The sequence below is a fragment of the Oryzias melastigma genome, linkage group LG16, assembly GCF_002922805.2.
Source record: "Oryzias melastigma strain HK-1 linkage group LG16, ASM292280v2, whole genome shotgun sequence".
NCBI classification, from domain to species: Eukaryota; Metazoa; Chordata; class Actinopteri; order Beloniformes; family Adrianichthyidae; genus Oryzias; species Oryzias melastigma.
Genome location: NC_050527.1, coordinates 5,828,429 through 5,850,997, shown reverse-complemented (window position 1 = coordinate 5,850,997; position 22,569 = coordinate 5,828,429). Strand labels below are relative to the sequence as shown.

At 37.8% G+C, this 22,569-nt stretch overlaps 2 protein-coding genes across 4 annotated transcripts in view; one reads left to right on the top strand and one right to left on the bottom strand.

Moving 5' to 3' along the window:
- The first annotated feature begins 1,490 nt into the window (after positions 1 to 1,490).
- Positions 1,491 to 22,569, top strand: part of cops7a (COP9 constitutive photomorphogenic homolog subunit 7A) — a 22,239-nt gene continuing 1,160 nt past the window's right edge. The window contains exons 1-8 of one of the 2 annotated variants that reach the window (XM_024267876.2): positions 1,491 to 1,615; positions 6,937 to 7,059; positions 8,454 to 8,529; positions 9,288 to 9,376; positions 12,179 to 12,381; positions 12,489 to 12,594; positions 15,216 to 15,385; positions 16,637 to 17,143. In XM_024267876.2, the coding sequence (XP_024123644.1) occupies positions 6,937 to 7,059; positions 8,454 to 8,529; positions 9,288 to 9,376; positions 12,179 to 12,381; positions 12,489 to 12,594; positions 15,216 to 15,385; positions 16,637 to 16,676 (807 nt within the window). In that variant the 5' untranslated portion in view covers positions 1,491 to 1,615 and the 3' untranslated portion in view covers positions 16,677 to 17,143. Of the gene's footprint in view, positions 1,616 to 6,936; positions 7,060 to 8,453; positions 8,530 to 9,287; positions 9,377 to 12,178; positions 12,382 to 12,488; positions 12,595 to 15,215; positions 15,386 to 16,636; positions 17,144 to 22,569 lie in introns of those variants that run through there. The other variant, XM_036216100.1, reaches the window with a different exon arrangement.
- The window catches only part of pianp (PILR alpha associated neural protein), a 6,484-nt gene continuing 2,221 nt past the window's right edge, over positions 18,307 to 22,569 (bottom strand). Inside the window, exons 4-5 of one of the 2 annotated variants that reach the window (XM_036216102.1) lie at positions 20,290 to 20,436; positions 18,307 to 19,752 (exon numbers count right to left, since the gene is read on the bottom strand). In XM_036216102.1, the coding sequence (XP_036071995.1) occupies positions 19,731 to 19,752; positions 20,290 to 20,436 (169 nt within the window). In that variant the 3' untranslated portion in view covers positions 18,307 to 19,730. Of the gene's footprint in view, positions 19,896 to 20,289; positions 20,437 to 22,569 lie in introns of both variants that reach the window. The other variant, XM_036216101.1, reaches the window with a different exon arrangement.

The following is a 22,569-nucleotide window of genomic DNA, read 5'->3' as shown; positions in this document are numbered from 1 at the left end:
AGCTAGTGGGAAGAAGTGTAAATGATGGAAAACCAGGACGGCCACAACTCAGAGGCAAATTTTTGATGAATTTGTCAGAGAAAACAATATAAATTATTTGATTTTGGCTAAAAATTGCCTAATTTAAAGACCACTGGAACACTTCTACAATAGATCAAAAGATGACGAGAGTGGACCTTAATGCCACGCCCATTCAGCAAAAATACTGTTAATTAAATCATAGGAGACCAGAACAGCACTTAACCAAGAATAACTGTTGTTGAGAGTCATGGGAAATGACTAACACCATTGAAAATAGTTCTAAAAAAATGTACAAATGCACTCATGGGTTGCTGAGTGTGATAGTTTGCCATTAGAACATATTGGTGATACTTTTACAGCCACGTTTTTCTTTCACATTAACACTTTTTTTATATAACTAATGTGCTCTGACTCATACTAAGCATCTCCAGAATAGCACCTGTGCTCTTCCTTCAACTTCACCCAGAGTTTGAAACAGATGATGAAAACAAGTAATAATTTATCACATATTTTATGTTCTTCATTCTTGGCAACACTTTTAATAAACTGTAAATGTGTTTTCTTTTTAAAGAAAGCGAAAAGAACACTGATAATTAAAGAAAAGTGTCACGAATGTGGGTTCAGTTCTCTGTAAAAGTCAAAAGTTCTACTCCAATCATTTTTGATCGAATGCAAAAGCATTCCCAATTGTCTTTTAATTATGATTTTGCTGTTTTTAGCCAAATTAATTAAAAAAAAAACTGCATTTTTTTCTGTTCTTGATTCACAGTAATTGGAATAAATACATATTTGGAAACACAATTTCAAGCCTAATTTGCTTTATATATGTCCATAATCATGACAAAATGCTATAATGATATGGTAAAAACACAAAAAATTCAAAATTCAATTGGTCTTTAAATACTTGAAATTTTGAACCTCACAAAGTTCTTAGTTCTGCCTATAATGCAGCAAAAGCAAAATACCTACCACCACTTTTTGAGTGTAAAGTATAGAACTCAAATAAAACAATCTTTTTTTTTTTTGGGTAGGGTTTATCTGTTATAGGACTTAAAACTATATTAACTATAAACAACTAAAAGTAACTGGAATTTCACAACCACTGCTCCAAACAATACAATTTAATATTGATAAGCACACTCATACATAAGAAAACTTGTAAATTTACAGCAATGTAGATCAAGGATTTAAAAAAAAAGCCTTTTTATTGTCTGGCATGTCTGTGTTCATTCTTAAGGATGGATTCAAAACCCAGCACTTGACCATCATTTCTCAAGTAAAAGGCCAAGTGGAAAAAACAGTACTATTTGGTTTTAGAATATCTTTCCATTTAATCATTAAGTGAATGCTTATAGAATTCTTTAGAGGTATGTCTAAACACCAGTGTCCAGCACTCAGAACAAACTTACAGTGAATTGCCGCTAGAGGCCACTGTTTTTTCTGATCGGTGGTAGAAACCGGGGAGATGCGGATTTGTCCCGCCCACTTCATTTTGTTGTCCAATCAGTGAGGACGTTGCTTTGTTGTCGTACGTGCGCTGAGCGGAACTGAACAGTTGAGGAGGAGGTTATCTGCTAAAATCCAACATAATAAGGTACATTTTGAGCATTTCGAGCCATATTTATTTTATTTTAGTAACGGTTTTCATTCCACCTTTTTACATAAGTAATATTTAATGTCCTGTTGCTGTGTGAATTAAACTCTAGAAGGGTTTTAATTGCCTTGAGGCCTATACGATTGCCGTCAACGATCTAATCCCAATGCAAAGCTCTATTAGCATTCGAGCTAGCATGACACATTCAGCTTGAAGACAAAATATTAAAAAAACGGTGTTTAGTCCGATCGCTTTATGAAGGATTATAATAATTTAAGACATATATGTATTTAAATTTTACATAATTATTTTGCGTCACATTTGTGCAAATAATGATCCGCAGGTAGTTAAACTGAGTTTTCACAAACTTTATTGTTAAAAAACGGGTTTCCCCCGGAAAGTATGTATTATTAATATTGTAATAAAACAGTTTTAGTTAAAATCCGAAAATTATTTTTCAACTGCACTGTGCAGAAATAGTCAGTGTCATGCCCATTCGAGGGTGTACTTTTATTTATTGTAAATGCATTTAAAAAGTATGATTGTTTAAATAATCCATATCTTAACAATGTTACTCTGCTCAAGTATAAATATTTTTCTATCTTTTATGAAGTTTTGTGTGTGTTTTTACATTTTTACCTATGATTTTCAAGGTATGTAATATAATTATTTTAGTTTATTTAAAACGAGCTCAATAGGCTTCAAGTCTGGAGACTGTGTGGTTCACTCTTTTTTTTTATTTTATTTTATTTTATTTTTTTATAAGTTTGTGATGTTGTGTTTAATTCCTCAGGTTGTTCAGACATAGTGTGGTTTTATGTTTTGGCCTTTGTATTGATGTAGGAGGATCTCCTGACCATTTTAAACCATACTAGATGCTGGAGAACTATGTGGTAGCTGTGTTTGCTTTGGCTACATCACTCTGGTTAAGTCACTGACCCGAGATCCAGCATCATACGTCCATAAGTCCTCTTCTGTGTTTGTCAATAGATGTCACACTCTGTGGGCCATCCTTTCACCTTTTTGGCTGTGTACGGCCGGGTTTTATACCTACTTGGATGTTGTGATGCTACTGAATATTGAAAGAGCTTGTCTTTCTTTTTTTTGTTCATTATAAACATTTTGTCAGTGTTAGTGGACTAGTAAACGCAGCGTGGTTGATTCAGGTGATGTTTAGTGGATGTAATTCTCACATACAGTACACAACATGGATAGTAGTGTCTAAACTTTGTTAAAACTACTTTCACTGATATATCTTCTTAATAAAATCATATTCATTTTTGTGCTTGTTTCTTTGTTCAAGAGATAAGCATTTAAAAAGAGTTAACATTTCAAATAAAATCCAAATTTCTGTAATAATATAATATGTAATTTTATTTAAAATAGAGTGTTTCTTAAAACTGGTAGCGAAAAAGGAATCAGGAAATAGTATTCCTGATTTCAGATTATCAAAATTGACATTGTTATAAACTTTTGGAATGATATCCAACGCTACCAAACCAAGATTCTGTGTGATGAACCAAAGATTTAGATTTTTGATTCATCTTTCTATTACTTCTTCCTGCATTGCTCAGTTGTCCAGACAGCAATTTACTTCTTACTGCAGATTTTCCTGTCAACCCTAAAGTTTTGAGTTTTCTGCTCACAGTTAAAACTGACACTAACAGTGACCATAATTAAGCTGCTTTTGAAGCTGTTGTCATTTGAGCTGCCCTTTAGAGAAGTTGTTAACTTTCCGAAACTGATTTATTTGCAACTTTGGGTCTGACAGATCTCTGTCAGATTTTTAAATAATTTTAGAGCCATTTATTATGCTAAAAATAACTGTACTGATACCTTGACTTTTTTGCAGTTTCACTGTTTTGAAAGATCAACATTTTTGTGTGTTATGATGGCCTATCACTTTTTCTTTGTTAGCTGCCTTTTTTCTTGGCTTTTTTGAAACAACACACTACTTTTAGCTGTGAAAAGTTGTTATGGAGGATTAGGTACCACAGTGTTCTCCTCCCTCGCTCTTGCAAACAGAGAACGTTGTTACTAATTAAAAAAAGTGGAACACTTAGTTGTATGACTGACTTTTAAGGCTTAATCAAGCTCTATTGCACATAACAGCTTTGATTTTTAAATATGTTTTGTCTACTCTGGAACACAAGAAGTGTTTTGTATCTCTGATGTAAACTCAATTTCTTAGTTTTAAGCGTCTGGATGGCTCAGTTGGCTGCATGCAGGACTGGGTCCCTAGACCCAGTTTAATCTAAATTAGGCGTTGCTGCCTAACTATGTAGCCACAATGGGTCAAAGTTTGGGTCTCCCTGTGCAAGTCCCCAGCCCGGATAAAATACAGGGTTGTGTCAGGAAGGGCATACAGTGTGAAATTTTCTGCCCCAGGGCCCATACCAAATGCACAGATAAGTGAAAGCTGGTTTGTTATGGCTCTCAGTGATTTTTTTGTTTGTTTTATGTAGCCTTTACCATTTTATTTCTCTTTCACACCTTGTGCAGATCACAACTTACTTTTGCTCCCTTTCAAGTTGTTTATTCGACTTTACCTTATCCCCACCTTGAACTGGAAATAATTGTGGTGTTTTATAACTTTTGACTGCTGTGTGTGTGTTTGTGTATATAACTCAGTTCTCAAGCAACGTTCTTGTCACCTAACTCGTTTTGACTTCACAAAGCCATGTCCTTAGTAAGGCCCACATATCAAAAACTGTTGGTTCATGATCAGTGTTCCTGGTCATTTATTCATACTGTTTGCATTGTCAATGACATTTAAGGCAATTTTAGACTAATAGAGGAATCAATAGAAGTGAAATTCAATATTATTTTAAAGTTAAATATGGTTTGGTTAATGGGGAAATATATTTTTAATACAAATTTTTGTTCCTCTGCAGTAACAGTGATACGAAAACTGTCAAAGATTTAAATAAGGATAATTTACTCACCTGTACAAATCTGAGATCTGTTCATTTAGATTGTATATGTTTGTAAACATAAATAAATAAGTATAGTTCTCTTCTTCCTTTTCAAGTATAACTTTCCAATACATTCATAAATTGGGGGGCACTGAGTGTATTTTAGCACAGCATAACCAGATGAAACGTATATTCACAAACAGTATCAGCCTTCTCTGGTGTACAAATGAACATATAAAGTAGACTGCAGAGATTGTTGTTATTAAAGCAGGAAAAGGAGTTCTAACATGAGAAGCCCAGCCCTAAAATGTATTTTTAAGACCAGTAATATGCAGTTTTACCACCAGTGACTGGAATAAGTAAATTATGCTATAAAAAGTAAAATGCACTTAATGTAAAAATTGTAAAGCAATTTTTACTTTTAGTGTAGCTACTTCCTTTTGTAATGTGTTAACCCAGTTACTAACTCCTAAGAATGACAGATTTTTCCCAATTAAAGAAATGAGGAAATACGAGGGGAAAAACTTTGAGAGCAGTTCTGTTGTCAGTTTTTATGCATATTTATGCTGCACTTTCATTATTTAGCTAAGGCTACGTGTTTGTTTTTTCTGCTAAATGACAAATTAAAACCCAGTTTTCTGGGCTTTATGGCAGCACCACATCATCTGAGCTCGAATTCTTCTGATTTAGAATCTGGCTTTGAGAGTGAAAGTCTTTAGAACTGCTTTGCAGTCATGTTCAAAGTCAGAGATGTGTTCTTAAGAACACATTTTTCTTGGTTCAAAAGATTGAGAGATGAAGAGAAAAAGAAGAGAGAATTGAACGTCTCTATAATAAAATTAAGAGTACTCAAAATTTCCACAAGACAGATTTTAATGTTCTTATTTCCCTTTGAATTTATTAATAAATTAAACATATTTATTTTAAAATAAATATTTAAATACATTTATAAAAGAACAAATTGACAGTACAAGGAAATTGTTTGTTGGTATTTTAAATCTAATTTACTTATCTTGAAATTATTTTTGCAATAATCTGTGATTAAAAAAACGTTTCTACAAGATACTATAAAGAAGTATTCAAATATATTTTTTTAGCTATCATTTTCAAAACTGTGTTTGATTAGAAACCAGTTGACTTTTGTATTTTAGTTTTATTTTTTACTTTTGCAATACCACATTTTTAGGTATTCACATTACAGGTTTAAAAATTTTGCTTAGAGATATTCTTCCTTGAAAGAGACACCTGGGTTTTCCCTCTTTCAGAAGTCAGGAACTGTCTGAAGATGAACTCAATAAAGCTTTAGATTCAGAGCTTGGTTTGACTTTGAAAAATACCATGAATTATAAGAAGCGCTGCTTCTGAGACACGCAGTAGGTTAATTTGATTGGTCCCAGCACATGTATCCTCATCTGTTCAGCTTGTTTGGAAGTGCGCTCTTTGGCCCTCTTTGATGGTGGTCCGGTGGGATAGCATGTGAAAGATCTTCATTTCTGCATCTGAATGTCTTAGATTTTTCGTGTCAAAATAAATACATCCTATCAGCGTGTGCCGAGAGTAATAAAAACCAAGTAGACAATTACTATCTTGTGTTCCCAGATTCTCCGACGCGTTCATTTTAGGAAGTAGCCTTGGGTAATGAAGCTAGTCTGATGCAACTGCAATAATTTTATCCTGCATTTGTAATACTTCCCTTGTGTCCCAGTATGTGTCTGCTGGGATTTAAGATCCTAAAATATCACATCAAAGTCGGTAAAAGACTGTTTTAACACTGTTATAGTTGTCAGTTATGGCAACTTAGAAATAGAAGGCGAAGGATCAAACTGATTTTCATTGTTGCTGCTTTTTAATATATATATTTTGGATATCTTTTGTGCCTGTGGCAGTCTGTGCAATATTATGTTGCACTTATTTTTTTTTAAGTTGTAATTATCTACAAAATTATAAGGCAGATTTGTTGGATTGCTTGAATAATTATTCAGCCCAAAGTGCATGTTGCAGGGACTGTTAATAAATATGCATGCAGAGCTATTTACTCACTCCACTTATTGCCCCTGGGGGTGCTGCCGTGTGCAGGCACACTCCCACCACAAGTGATTTTTCAGGTAGTTTGAGTTTCAGTGTACTGCTGAAAAATCATCAGCTTTTGACACAAAACTAAAGGAAGAAAAAAGTAAAATCCCATTTGCAGGGGAGAACTTGAAAGCATGAATGTTCTGAAGTCACACGGTTAACACCATTGTGAAAGTTATTTATTTATTTTGTAGAGTATGACTTTTAATTATTTTCTTTAAAATGGAAAATAGTAATTAGTTAGTATTTCCTTATTTATTATTTGTGGATTCAAGCTCCACTACTTGTTGTCTGATGAGCTCTCTGTGTTTTATTTGTGTCCCCTGGCATCAGATGGAGGTGGAGCAGCTCCTTTCTCTGTCAGGCTCAGCTCTGGCCCAGGCTGTCAGCTCTCTGCTGGAGACCCCCGGCCTGTATGTTTTCTCTGACATCCTGGAGCTGCCAAATGTCAGAGAGGTAAAGAAGCTGATTTATTTGTGTCCTTTAACTCCTTGGTATCTTGTATGAGGTTTGGGTGAAATTTGATAAAAGCTGTTTCTAAATTACCCATAAACACATGAGTTATAGTGGATATGTCATTAGAAAATACATATGTGCTTCAGTTATTCAAGTCGCATGTTGTAAAATTAGTTTCTAAAAACACTATTTTCTTCAGGATAACATGAAATGTATTTATAAAAAATAAAAATCACGTCAAAATGCTGCACAAACATTGTAGTTTCTCTCCAAAGCTCCACAAAGAACAAATCAAACACTTTTCCAGGGGGTTTATTTGCCAAAAAATATGAGTTTTTTATGATCTAAACAGTCAAATTACATTTTTTTGTATTTACCAAATGCTTAAAACGTGGTTTCTTGTTCGTTATATGGAAGCCAAGCATCGTAGCAGAAAATTGAACACCTGAGGAAAGTAGGAATTGCATTTGCAGCCCTGTGTTTATGCCATACAGGGCAGAGAAAGCACCTACAGTAGGTTTCAGCTGTCTGATCAAATTAATCTGCTGTAATTCTGCTTCATGGAGTGTATCATTATTGGATGCATGTAATTCTCAGACTCTGGTTAATATTCACTGTAATTAATTTCAATTTATTCAAACTTATTCCCTAAAACAAACATTATGAAAGTTTAAAAAGCTTTTTAATTGAAAACTCCAGCTTTGATTTTCTGTTTAATTTTTAGCTTTAATATTTATGTTCTAGCACAACTTGTCAAATAAAGGGTTTTTAGCTGAAGTTTCCCTCACGTCAAATATATTTATAGTTCTATTTTATGTTTAGGATAGCCAATAATTATAGCTCATAATTTCCACAACATTTTGTCTTTCTGCAAGAAGGAAAAATTCAAAGATTAAAACTAAATTTTCCCTTAAATTACTTTTTTTCCTTGAAAATCCAGTTTTCCTTTTGTCTCTGTAACCAATCAGTGAAGCGGTTAGAGGAGGCACTTAACCTCCAGCTAAGCCCATTTCACTTTTTAGTCTTTGTAAACAACCGTCTAAATTGAAAAAGTGGAGTTTGGTAACATTTGCCTCCTCAGGTGAGTTTGTGATTTAAGCTACAATTAGAAATAAAAATGTATTAAAACTCCTTTAATAATAAAGTTGGAGTAAAAAAAAAAAAACAGTAGTGACTCATTGAAATGCAGCATATTAATGCAATCCTCCTAAGACTAATCAGTTAAATTAATTTTAAACGTATCTAATTGATCCTTGGAGGGAAATTAAGCAAATAGAGAAATTCCTCAGATGTGTTCGGATACTGTAGAAAGTCAAAGTTTATGTGGCTTTTCTAAGGAAAAATTAACTTCTAAAGAGTAATAGATCACCTTTTGTGTTTCCTTCAAACCATAGTTGGAAAACGGCCCCCATGCACCAGTGTACCATCTCCTCAACCTCTTTGCCTATGGAACCTACTGCGACTACAAAGGTATTGCAGTGACAGCACTATGTAAATAAGTAATGGGCTGGAACTCTTTTATTAAGCTGTATTTCTTCCAGCAACACGCACACTTTACCACCAAATCTTTGAAGACTCTCACTTGAGACTTCGTAGACAGTTCATTACTAGATAAAATTAATGGATCACTTTCATAATTAGCAAGTTTCCCTCAAGTGTTGTATTTATCTGATAGTTTTCTGTGCCAAAGCAGCTCCGGCACAGATGGACAGTAAACTAATTTTTTTCCTGACTCCATTTGCCCTCTGTGTAATGCATCAGGAAGCTTCGACGAGAATGAAAGTTTTAATTATGCTTCGTTTTATGCCGTTATCAACCAACAGCTCGGAAAAATAATGTAAGGCAGCGTTTTGTTTCCTTCCCTTTTGAGTCACGCTGTCAGGAAGCACATTTACTTTCATAGGGCTGTGTAGTGGAGCTCTTAGAGGAGCTGTCAGAGCTGCCGTCTCGAGGGGGTCTGAGTCCTGTCACCGGGGGGGAGGACTGCAGCACACAGTCGCTGGAGACAAAGCTACTCCCAACTTTCCTCCAACTCTGTTGTCTGACTGCATAAACAACTTAACACCAACCAGCAGAGCATTGTATAAAACTGCCTTTCAGAGTATTAACTAGCCTCTCAATTATTCTTGACTGTTTGGCCCTCAGCAAAGTGAGACTAAATACTGACCTGGTATGTTTTCTGTCATCTTGTCTCATTTATTCATTTTTTTTTTTTGTCTCTGCTTTAGAGAGAGCAGCCTCTCTTCCAGAATTGACTCCAGCTCAAAGAAACAAACTGCGGCATCTCTCCATTATTAGCTTGGCTTCCAACCTCAAGGTACATATTCATTATTTCCCTTTTTGCAGTTTTACATAGAAGTTCAGATGAGCTGCAGTTTGGTATTGATTTCCTCCTAATGCCTCGCCAGAATAGACAGCAAACTTTCTGCAGCGGCCACACAGCTGCAGGCTTCATAAAGCAGTCACCGATATTAATGAAATATGGACAGTTCTTCTTTTAAATATGGCCCCTCGGTTTTATTCTGTCTGAAAATCCATTTCTTTAAAAGATCACCAAAAACCGTCTGATTATATTCCTGCCAGGTAAATTAGAAAGAAAAGCTAACAATAAAGCAGAAAAAAGCACATGTCTTTGTCCCGCTTATAACTGCTTTTTATGGAAGTAATATTTGTCATGATTGGGGGTGTAGCAAGTACTGAATACTTTACAGTTTGTACCAGGAAAAAGAAAGTATGAATATTTGTGGCGTCCAAGATCGCTAGTTTGCAATCTTTATAATAATGGTAGAATATGCAGAATAATGTTGGATTTAAAGCTAAACATACCAAATAGGCTAATATAATGGAAGTAAATAGATCTTCAAATTAAAGTTTCGGTGAAGGTTCTCATTTTCATTTTCTGTTTTTTGTACATTAAACCTTGTTCTCTCTTATGGGGTCCAGATGACCCGACCCTTATATTGATGTGTGATCCCTCCCATGACAAAGGTGGAAAGGATTTTATGTCTGCCACGGACACCAGTGAAGATAATAAATCCTTAAAAAAAAAAAGTTCATGGGGTCTTGTGGGGTCCAAATGACCCCACTTTTAATGTAAACATGCCGAGGATAGCACAAGGGTTACGAAAACAAAAGACTGACGTTCAGTTTACCTATTTTCAAAAAAACAGTTTTGCTTTAAATATAGTCAACAATTTGAATACAAGAAAGTAACGAATAAATATTAATTATATTTAGAATTAAATAGAATAATATTTTTATAAGATCGTGTGATCAGTTGTGTGATGTCATTTGACTGTCAGTATGATGGAGAAATCGTTCCTGAACACGTCTGCTAAATATTCATCTAAATTTTAATTGAGTTTTTGGTATTTCCACTAAAGATACAAAATAAAATACATGATACAGGACTGTGAGTGTTTCCCCTTTTGTCATAGAGTCATTTTTCTGTAAGCCTTAATCACATGCACTGTACAGGGGTTGACATGTATGTGTTCTGAGGGTTTCTGGGCTGTTTGGGCCCCAGGAGGAGCTTTGGGGGGGGACTCCGTAAGACACACTTGCATCTGACTTACCTTACGTGTTGTTAGCGTGTTTCCTTTGAGCTGCGCCCCGCAGCATGACTGTAAAAAAAAAAATGCATGAACATTTTTATTCTACGGGTTCATCACGTGGTCTATAATCTTGATATTTTGTGTGAAGTACCTGCGTATTCTGTATAGATTTTCTCATTTTTACCCTGCAGAAAGCCACCGTAATGGTAGTTATGATTAAGGTTTTAAGGCCATGTCACACAGCCACTACAAACATTTTCCATGTATGAAATTTTGGTCTTTCGTGGTACATGCATTATATACCTAACTCACAAGTGTTTTTTTGCGTTAGCCACTCGTCTATGTGCACAGATGCGACTCTGGACATGCACCAGGTCCTTCTTGCAGATCTCCCCTGCTGCGGCTCCCGCCACCCCTCTAGCGGGCTGCCTCGGTGCGGACCAGGGGAGTTAAAACAAACAATCTCGAGGGCCTGTGGCTGGTGCTGTCCATGGTGCTGACCTGATGTGATTTCTGCCCAGTGCTCTGAATGTCAAAGAGGAGAAATTCAACAAAACGGGTTTACGTGCTCTTGGGTGGTTTATTCGTACTTCTTCCGTTGTTTTAACGTGGTTCATTCAGGATACATATGTGAAAATTTTTTGTAAAGGCTACAACTTTTCTCACTTTTTTCACGTATATTCAATTTTCATCTGTGCAATATGCACAAAATGTACTTTAGAGGCCGTGTGACATGGCCTTTAGGTAATGCTGCGTCTTTATTTACCATCTTCCAGTCATCTATCTAGTGTTACTGTTGCCAGCAAAACTTTATGGATGGAAAAACTACTCGCAATAATGATGTTTATGTTTTTTTACTGCTTAAGTGAACCAATAAATTGATTGAAAAACTTTACATTGTGGTATTGTTTAAAGTGACAAATACCATTTCTGTATTTTAAAATCTTTGCGTTTTTATCTGTTATGTTTAGTTGATTCTAATCTTGTGTTTGGAATAAAGGTATAAATGATTGTTTAAATGCATATTATTTTAATTCTCATAATTCAATAATAAGATATAGCAACTATTCAAACACTCTTTAATAAATTGTAAGAATTATGGTTTAATCTATGATTTTTTTTTTTGTGAATCATATTAAATTGTAACCTAAGTAATGATCCACAGCCCTACTCTCACTGCCTTTCTGCTTCTGATAAATCATTGGTTCATAATCCTCAGAATCTGTCCTTTACTATTAGCGTCCTCTCACTCCATTAACATGAACCTTTTCACTTCTGCACCTTGTTATTCTCCCTAATGTGTCACCGCTTTTCTCTCTTTGGCCCGGAACTTCCTTAATTGCACAGTGATAAATTGTTAAGTTCTGGCTTCTTCATGTTCGTCTGGCAGTGACATTTAGACAAATGAGCATTTGACTGCAGCTTTTTCACCTTTTTTTCTCTGAAGATTAAATAATTTTATTTTGTCGGCCTACCTAAACTTTCACCAAGATAAATAATTAGCCAAAAACAGTGAGCGTGGTGATTAAAGCTGCTTCTCATTTTTTGCTCCCTTTTCCCGTCAGTGTCTACCATACTCGCTGCTCCTGCAGCAGCTGGAGCTGAAGAATGTGCGGGAGCTGGAAGACCTGCTGATTGAGGCCGTTTACTGCGACATCATCCAGGGTAAACTGGATCAGCGGAACCAGCAAGTGGAAGTAGACTGCAGCGTGGGCCGTGATTTGGGCCCCAATGAGCTGCCAAACATAATCAACACGCTCCAGGAGTGGTCAGTAGCCCCTCCATGTGTTCGTGCAAACCTTCCGGATTCATCTGTCAGTTTTCATCTTTCTAACTCGCCGTCTATCTCCACGCCCCACGCCTTTCCTCTCTTAGGTGTACGGGGTGTGAGGCAGTGCTTTGTGGGATTGAGGAGCAGGTCTCCAGGGCAAACCAATACAGAGAGAGCCAACTGAAGGTCAAAGTCCAGGTGGAGACGGAGGTTAGTCTTCATCTCTTCAGGCGACGGTTTTGTCTTTTCCTCCAGATACTTCTGTACATGTTTTTTTTTCTCTTTAGCTTCTGTTACTTTGCTCCTGGCTCCCTTTGGTATTTTGAATTCCTTTTGATTGCTTCCTTTTTTTTCCTTTCCCATCTGCTTCTTTTAATCATCCCCTCTGTGCAGACCAGCTTCAGTATAATACTGTCTTGCATCAACGTTGTTTGGAATTCAACTGTTTTTGTATGCAGGTGAACCCTATAAAATATTTTCATTGATTGATTTTTTTTTTTTAATTTACGTTTTTATTTTTGCATTTTTTGTTTTAAACCTCACAATCCTAATTTAACATGAACTTGATTTGAATGTGGTTTTACTGCTAATTTCTTTTGTTCTTCATTATTTTCATACTGGTTGGAACAAACAATACAAGCAGCTAAACAGATAACAAGCTGTTCTATTATTAGAATCTGTTTTCAGATCCAACAGTGTATTAACTTTTGGGATTTTGTTGCTTCTTGCCAAATGTTTAACTGCCAAAATTTCTTTTTTACAGAATAATTGTAGTAAAGTATCAAAGGTGTGATAGTTTTCAACGTATTTAGGAAATATTGCAGCTCAATAAATATACTTCATCAAATTATTGTTGATCTTAACATATCTGTTTTTAAAAGTTATTCAAGAATTTGAAAAATCTGAAATCCAAGAATAAATCTCCTTTCGATAACAAAACCTGAAATGCTGGTACCACAAATACACTTAAATTGTTCAAACCCACAAAAGTAACAGTAAAAACAAATGAAAATGTGGCATGGATTTTTAATCTGTCTTTTGAAAAGCAGGACAAACAGCTTTTAACCTCAGATGCTCCTTTTGTAAAGTTCAGATTTGGTTAAAATAAAAACTTGTTTCTTGATTGAGAATTTTACAGTAATTATGAATAATTAGTGGGGATACAGTAAGATCCATGTCTTGTTTCTGATCACCCACAGAGTGAGGAAAAGCGAAATAATTACTATTTTCATTTTACCCTTTTTTTTCTGACATTGGGCATCAAATTTTGCGCCATAATGCTTGATTACTATTATTATTATTATTATTATTATCAATATTTTGTTATTATTAGTCTTGGGATTTCATCAGCAGCCAAGAAAGTAATGTGTATCTATATCTGAAGTCAATGCATCGGAATGGAGCAGAGCAGGGAGCTTGTGGCTCACATCACTGTTACAAAATCTTTCCAACTGCATTTTGTTTGCTCCTGATTCACTGCAATTTGAATGAAGAAATGCTCAGAAATGCTGCTTTAAGCTACATTTTCTTAATATATGTCCTCCATCATCAGAAAAATACCACAAGAACATGTTAAAAACGCCAAAAACACGGTTTTCATTGGAGTGCATCTTTAATTAGACGTGCAGCTGTACCTTTCACTTTTAAGATGCTCGCCTTTAGTTCTCTTTCTAATTCCCAGAGATTATTTCTTTTTGTAAATCAAGTTAGCAAACAGAAAGTTTTGTCATCCTTTACTAATTGGTATACTTTAGCTAAACGTGTTTATTCAGTTAAATCCTTCAAGATTTTCTTGCCCTTTTTTAAGGGAATTTTTAATTGTTTTATTTTAAGAGATTCTGTTGAACAAAGAAAAAGCAACATTTGATCTTTATGGCTTCGATTTTCAGTACAATTCTATTTATTTTAGTGATTCTTCATCTGCCTTTGACTGGGTTGCACCAGCAATTTTCTCCACAGTATTATGAGTTAGCTGGTGTAAAAATCAATGATTTTGCATCACATTCTGAAGACGAGTTCCTCTATACAGTCACTTTTTGGTTTTCATTTTGGCTGTAGGGGTTCAGCTAAAACTAAAGATTTCCGTTTCAGAAACTGACACATTTTGTTTCTATATCATTCTAAAGCTCTGGTGTCCATATTGTGAATATTCTCTTTCAGAAAAATGCCTCCATGTCCAGGTACTAAAGTAATGATGGGCTGTTTTAAAACAACACAAAAAATACTGCAGTGCATACTGACAGTCTTTTAAATGGCTGAGTGGGTGTCTTTGATTTCCTGAAATAAATTAATCATCTTTTGCCTCGGCAGTCATTATTTTCTGATAACGTTCATTTTTCTTGACTGCAGAATTTCCTCTTTCACACGTTCCCTCATGTCACAGATGCAACAGCTGCCTCTTGTAGAAGCTGTCAAAAGGAAAACACACGCAAAAGCTCATTTTTAGCTATTTAAAAATGTCCATAAGTTGCTATTAATGAGCTTAAAAACAGAAGCCAGCTTCATGAGATGTTAAGAGCTCTGTTTGTCATAAAATGTTAGAAAATGAATCAGTTCTGTGTAATGGCTGCAGATTTTTGCCTTGAACTTACAGAGCAACACCCACTTTTTTTTAAACAGCAGCATCAGATGACATGTATGCATGTTTAAAAAGACTAAATGAGAATGTCCAGAATTCCTGCTGGGTACAGCCTTATTTACGCTGAATGGAGAAGCCAGTAAAATAAAGTTTGATGGATTTTAGCTGCAAGTGTTGGGTTATTACTGCTTTAGAAAGTGAATAATGTAATTATTTAACAACACATTCTTCTCCTGTCTCTTTTTTGCTTTAGGTCTCAAACCTACAGAAAACATTAAAGGCTAGTGCTGCCTCTCCATCATCAGGCCCCGCCCCTGCTGGTGCTGCTTCCAATCAGGATGCTGATCAGCCTGCAGAGCCCAGAGACCCCGCCTCCTCTCAGGAACCAAGACAACCGGGCAAGAAAAGTTCGAAGGTGAAAGGGTGAGTAATATCTCATCATTTTTTTATAGTGTTTTAATTATTGCATAAAAAGCTAAGAATACATTTTAGATGCCTTTTTCAAATAAATAAATGTTTTTATCATATCAAAGCATACATTTATTTGTCCCGTTTATTTATTTTTTATTATCAAAAGAAGTGTTTTGAGATGTAACTTTACTGTACCCTGAAACCCAATCCTATAAACATGAACTTTAAATGTAAATTTATAGATTACATTGTTCAGCATTTTATGTTAAGTTTGAAATATTTTTACTGACTCCCACAAAGTTGAAAAAACGTCTTGTGTGCATAGAAGATTTTTTTTTAATTCAGTCTCTTAGTGCAGCAGTTTCTTTCATTCTATAGAAATATAATGAATAGGAGTCTTTTACACTGAACGATTAAAAACGTGACATTTAAAAGACATTTTCCCAAACTGTGATAATGCCATTATTTCAGCGCTCCTCCTAAAGTTAATTCCACAGAAACCGCTGTGTCTTCATTTCCTCAATAAACAGCAAAAGGAGAGCTGCTAATTTAAGTGGCTTGTCTGTCTTTAGAGAGTGTGTGTCTGCATGAAGCGGTTTTATTATCAGATGCATATCAAGTGTTTTACAGCAGCGCTACGACCCTCCCTGGTAAATCTCCTTTTCCGTCCCTTTCTGATGGCTAATTTCACATCCGTCCTGAACTGTAAAATGTCACTGAATATATGAACGCCCTGCATGCCTGCTTCCCGACAGAAGCAGTTTCCCTCCAGCAATCAGCCGAGATGTTCCACGTGTCTGTTTATGTTGCTCCTGCTGAACAGAAAGCAGTGATTATTTTCTGGCTGCCTGTCACGCTGTTAAGAAGCACCGAGCCCTGTAATTTCCATCATTCAACACCGCGCCTCATTCAGAGGAAAATCCACTCAGTGTTTTAAACTCCAAATTAATGATAGCTTAACCTCAATCCTCAAATTAAAACGAACTATTTGAAAGGAGAGAATGATGGTGCCACAGACAGAATTAGAATTTGATTATTTGCCAAACTTCTTATTAATTTTCAAAAATAGAAAATCCACTCAGATCAGTTCCAGTGAGAAAAACAGTTCTCCTTGTTTGAACAGAGCGCTTTGCATCCAGGTTGCATCAGTTGTGCATTGATGATTACAAGCTCATAAAAATCAACATGTTTCCTCAAAAAAGAAACAACAACAACAAGCCTCTCACATCAACTCAGTGTTTCTGCTGGCTTTGTCCCACCCAGACTGCGTGGCAGCGGGAAGATCTGGTCCAAGTCTAACTGAGGACCAAAACTGGAACGGGACGACCGCGTCGCCGTCGGACTCACTGATTCACGGACACTCGGATGCTCCTTTTCACGTTGCAGTACATCCCTGGAATTTTCAACAGACTCCATGGATTCAGAAAGCATCTGACTTATCGATTTAACAGCTTTGACACTGCATGTGTCAAAAGCCTGACAAGCAGACTCTCAGTGTAAATACACTTGTAACACATGAAGACGGAGTTCACTTTGACTATAAAGAGGAGTGCTGGAGGAAAATCTCTTTCTTTCTTTTTGTTGTTGTTTAGATGAATAAAATGCTGCTTTGCATTTTTTTTTCTTTCTGCTGACTTGAGGCTTGTATAAAATCAGAATTTAACTTGTCCAAAAAAAAAAAAAATTAAAGGAAGCTCTGTACTTATTTGAACTGACTTATTAATGTCACTGTCACTTCTTTTATTAAACGCACTTCAAAGTGCATCTCTGGAGGGTGCACTTCTAAATGTTAACTCACCGAAGGGGGGCTACCCATGAGCAGGTCAAGTCATTAATTAGGGCATGTCCCCAAAGAGATGATTGTATTATAGAACTCCCCATGTGCGCCATCAGTCTGGCTAGACACACTTACACAACAAGGGCATTCATACTTCATTTTTAATTTCTCTTTTCCTCCTGATTTATCATACTCCTCCATCTCTCACTTCTTTAATCCGGTTCCATCCTTAAACTCCCCCCCCTCTTCATTCTGCCTGACAGTAATAGGGGCAATTATGGCTGACCAGCCACGATGGAGACGAGCAAGGAGACGGTTTCATTTAGCCCTGTCTTTCTCAATTCCTCCCCTCTCCCAACACCAGGCCTCCTCACCTTCATAAATAATTCTGTTAATTTCCGTCCGTGCATTTGACTCCTTTCTCCCCCTTTTTTTTTTTTCTTTGCACAAGCTTTGAGTCGTGATTTCTAACACCTGTGTTCTCTGTCGGAGGAAAAAGGAAGTAGTTAAACCGATGTGACCGGTGACTCTGCATTCCTGAGTTTACTTCTGATTTAGTTGTTTGTCTGTCCTGATAACAGATTGCTGCAACATCTGCTGGTATGTGCCCGGTACAGCCATTAAAACTTCCAAGTGGAGCCCAGCCAATCAATTACTCTGATTGATCAGCAAAATGCCCAGAGGAGAAGGAAACATTAGCCGCACGGCCAACTGTGGGGCATCTCAAAACACACCGATGGCATTTCTCTTCTCCTGCCTCCCTTGATTTTATTGACACTTGTTTGAGAAACTATACACAGAGGAAATCCTTTCTTAGCATCCTGTTAATCTTTCTAAAGAAGGACGAATCCATATGAGGTGATGAGATAAGGAAAGGCTCCAGACCCAAGCCGCTGCATTATTCTTGGTCCCCTTTTCTTTCCCTGCTGCTCCTTAGTTATAAACACATGATTGGCACATGAAGGAGTTTTTATTGCCAAGTCAAAATCAATGCGAGGCAGCGGAATAAATGTTCACTTCAGGGGGAAAAAGATTAGGATACATGAGTATCTGTGGGAAAGCGCACACAGGAGGTTTTATCCTTCACATTGTGGATCCCAGCGCTCCCAAGGGGATTTGTTTAGGATTTACTGGAATAAACACACAGACGCAGAGCTAAAATGCCAATGTTGAGTCTTTTATTGAAGTTCCATGGTACAGAAAGACCACATTTCTACTCAAATGTTACTATAAGTCACAAGACGGGAAATCTAAAGGAATTGCACGAGCTACCATGATACCACCAGCACAACGTCTCCAGTGTGAAAAGTGTGAAACTGAAGGGGGTTCATGTCTCAAAGTTGCCAAAAACAAGCTGTTATTTGGTTTGAAAGGCTCTGTAACACATTTACTGGCAGAAAAGAAAAAACATTTTTATAAATAATCAATTTGAAGCAAGTCTCCTGGGTTTTCTTGTGCATGCAGCAGATTCATTGGCTGTACAGACATGCTGCTTCTTGATGTATTTTTTTCCTTTAGTGCCTCAAGACCAAAGAAAATGATTCTGTTTCCCAGATTTAGACACAAACCTGTCAGGTTTAAAAAAAAAAGACGTTGCAACATCAGTCCCTTGGTCACACGTGGGTTTCCAGTGATTCTCATTTCCATGACAACATTAATCTGTCTTTTGTTACGTACCATCCACACCTAAGGGAGAAATTGATTTTGAGCAGAGAGAGGTTGCTTTAGACATCCATGCTCTGAATATTTTATCTCCACTGCTAGAAGGGCTCCATGTTTAACACACCTCTAAGCGGTCCGGCAGGAACGAGGCGTTCTGGGGAAGGCTTTGACAAAGAGGGGGGGTGAACGCCAACCACGTAATTAAGAGAACAAATCATGAGACAAAGCTGAAACAAAGCAGAGTCCTGTACATCTGCAGGGGAAGGGAGCCACACCATTTGCATTTCAGGCGCCCAAAGCGGGAATAAACAGCGTTTTTTGGAGCGTGACATGTTAAACACATTGTGTGCTGGCTGCAGCCGTGCCAAACAGCTTTTTGAAATACTGGGTTTGGTGCTTAGGGACGCCCAAAATGGCTTTTTAACCCTTACAAGCCTCCTTAAGTGTTGGCCTGAATTATTTTTATTTGAAAGAAAAAAGAAAATTGGTGTTATTACTGAGCTACTGATTTGCTACTTGTGGAAGCACAGGTATGGCATCTCTGGGGTAATGGGATTTCACATGGCTGTTTAGCTGCTTCTTTGTAAATTAGTCATGGCAGGTCGCAGCACGGCAGCGCTGGAGGCCTTACACAGGGAGGACAACTAGAAAGGGGGTCACAGTGATGCACATGAAAGAAATTTACTCCTGCAAGAGGAAGGGTCCCAAAGGTGAGCAGCAGAGAGACGAGTTTGGGATTTTATAGACGTCAGGGAAGCCACAGAGTTTTTTTTTTCAATGGCGGACGCTTGGGATCCCTGAACTTCTTTCACAGTTTGAGAGAAAAAAATAAAGCAGAGCTGCAGGCACACCCTCCGGTGATATTGACGTTCCTCCTCGGGCTCCGTAGAAGTGTTTAGCGCTCGGAAAACAGTCGCTTCACAGGTTCACTACTGGGATCCTGATGCAGAAAGAGAAATAAAAGGGCCGAGAGAGACACAATAGCAGAGAGAAGGTTTGAATAGCTTAGGAGAAGTGATCGTGGGACAAGGGAAGAAGTGGAGCACAGAAGCCTGGAGCTGGTGCAGGGGTGTAGACGCAAAGCTGTATCACAGGGGATGGAAGGGGAAAAAGAGATGAAGGAGAAGCTGATGGGTGGAGGATGTAATGTGGAGCAGTGGAGTGCAGCTCTATAATTATCCTGATTGAGATTAACTTTAAATGCCCTGGAATAAAAGCATCATTTCATGCACAGCGGCCAGGCGCCTTTTCATAGACTCACAATGACTCATCTGCAGAGGGAGTCTAAAACAGCAATGCATCTTTTAGAAGTGCCAACACTCCAGACCCAAATACTCCACAGAGAACATGACCGCTGCCCAATTATGACCCACACGCATCCTAACCAAGCAACAATGTTGAATCCAGAGGTGCAGGGACTCACACTCAAGACACACAAACTCTGAGGCTGTGCCGAGCAGCTGAGGCGACTCATTACCTCTCTCTGTCGGTGAGGGAGGAGGAGGTGCTGTGCAGCGTCTGCCTTCTGTCCTCCGGAGCGAGGGATCGAGGGAGCGCGAGGGAGAGAGGAGGGGCCACGCCACGGGAAAGCGGGGGCGGATGCTGGGAACAGCTGCGATCATAACTGGGAGAGAAGATCGGAAGATGAATGGATAGATGGAGAGGAATGAGGAGATTTAGTTGTGGAAATAGGAAAATGGAGGGCAAAAAAAAGCAAAACAAGGAGGGAAAGTTGGGCATAAGTAGGCCGACAAAAGGTTGCAGAAAAGACAGATAAAAAGAAAAAAAGTAGAAGTCAAAGAAGATTAGAAAGGAAGAAGTTCAAGGGAGGGGGAAGCGTACAGAGAGGAGATCAGGAGTGGTGGAAGAGAGGAGAGCAAGGAGGATGGAGAATCAAAGCCAGAGAGCTGAAGGAACAGCTGAGCCATTTAACATCACAGGACAAATTACCTTCCTGATGTGAAAGAGAACAGTTAGAGCTCACAGAGAAGTCATTAAAACACAGTCAGAAAAGGTGAGCAAAGGTGAGGAATGGAGTGTGGGATAAAGGTGGAAAGGGTGCGACAAGAAATGAGCTTTTCATTCCAAGAAGGAGATTTTAAAGATGGGGAGGCTTTACTGGTCCTGGCTCTTGGAGACACTTTGAGGTCCAACGAAGCTCAATAAAAACCCTCATCTTCCACTGGCTCCATCCCTCACCGACTCACACACAACACCACCCTTTATAACATTACTCGCACGGATCATTCGGAGCTGGGAAAGTCACTGAGCACATATGCTGCTCTTCTATAAACATAATGAACTGGACGGTGGCCAATTTCCACCATAGGCTATCATTTCAGTCCATCTGCAACAGCCCCCTCCTCCCATTCAGACGACAGGCATTTTTCTCCATCTGACACATGGTGTTATTTACACATTTATGACACTACAGCATAAGCCAGTCTACCGAGAGGGATCTGCTGCCACGTTCGTCGGTCTAAATCCCTGTAATTCTCCTGCTTTAATACACTTCAGGCCCACCAGCAGCATAGGTTTCTACTCTGCAGCTCAGCAGGGGGGGGTCCAGGCAAAGTAAGTCGTTGAAGGCCAAGACTCAGGAATAAAGAGAAAAGAGGGCCCGCCGTGTATCAGCTCGCCGCAAGAAGCCGGATTATCAGCAAATCTGCAGTCGGACTGATGTTGCTGGGAGAGATGGGAGACCGGTGTGAAAGATAAGAGAGCTGCCGCTACAAAGGCAGGCCGTGTCAGAGTAAGAGAAAACACAGTTATCTCAGACAAAAAAGGAAAGAAAAGGGAGGAAAACCCAAGGAAGTCGCATAAAAACACCAAGTTATCAGGCAAGGAAATGAAAATGGAAGACTTGCTGGTATTGAGGATGGTCCCCGGGGTCATATAAAGTGTCTGTTATTGGTTTGATCAGCAGAAAATCAGCACTTTATCACACACACGACTACCAGCTAATGGCTGTGTGTGCGTGAGAGCACTTCCTTCCTGGCATCAAAACGTCACATCTAAAGGACGTCTCTTCTGCCTTCCCCATGCTGTTTACATGCTTTAAGGGGTTTAATGGCAGCCGGGCTGTTAAAGCACACTCATTCTAGCGAAGCCATGCTAATGCTCGGGCTCTTACGGCAGCCCATCCGAGCTGCCAGCCTCTTCCATCCTAATGGCTACGGCACACGTTTAATCATTGCTACGCTAATGGCTCTAAATGACACATCTGTGCCAACTGTGACTTTCAGGAGCACAAGTGTTGTTAATAAAGTCATTAGTAAGCAATTACTCAGCTTTCAGTAAGGGTGTCGGGGTACAACACTGATCCATTACATCATCGTTAATGGCAGACGTACAAACAACACAACTTTGATTTACACCTACCCCCAAATCGAATTTGTGCTGATTTTCACGTTGTAAAATTATTTTTACGACATTGAGTTTTGTTCTTTCAGCTCTCTATAATGACTTTTACCTGAATAAATAGGTCAAAAATGCATAATTGGTCGATTTACATCAGTGTTAATTTTAATAAGTAGCAATTATCCATTAATTAAATAGATTCACAAATGGAACGGAAGCCAATGATGTTTTATTTATCTTCTAACTCTTTGATGTAGTCATAATCCCAACTCCAACAACAATCAAATTTCTATAAATCTTAGAAAACTACATATAAAGTACAAACATTAGGGATCTTCATATCTAAATGCCTTTTTAACAAAATAAAAACTTCTTTGGCAATAACCCCTGAGCTGTT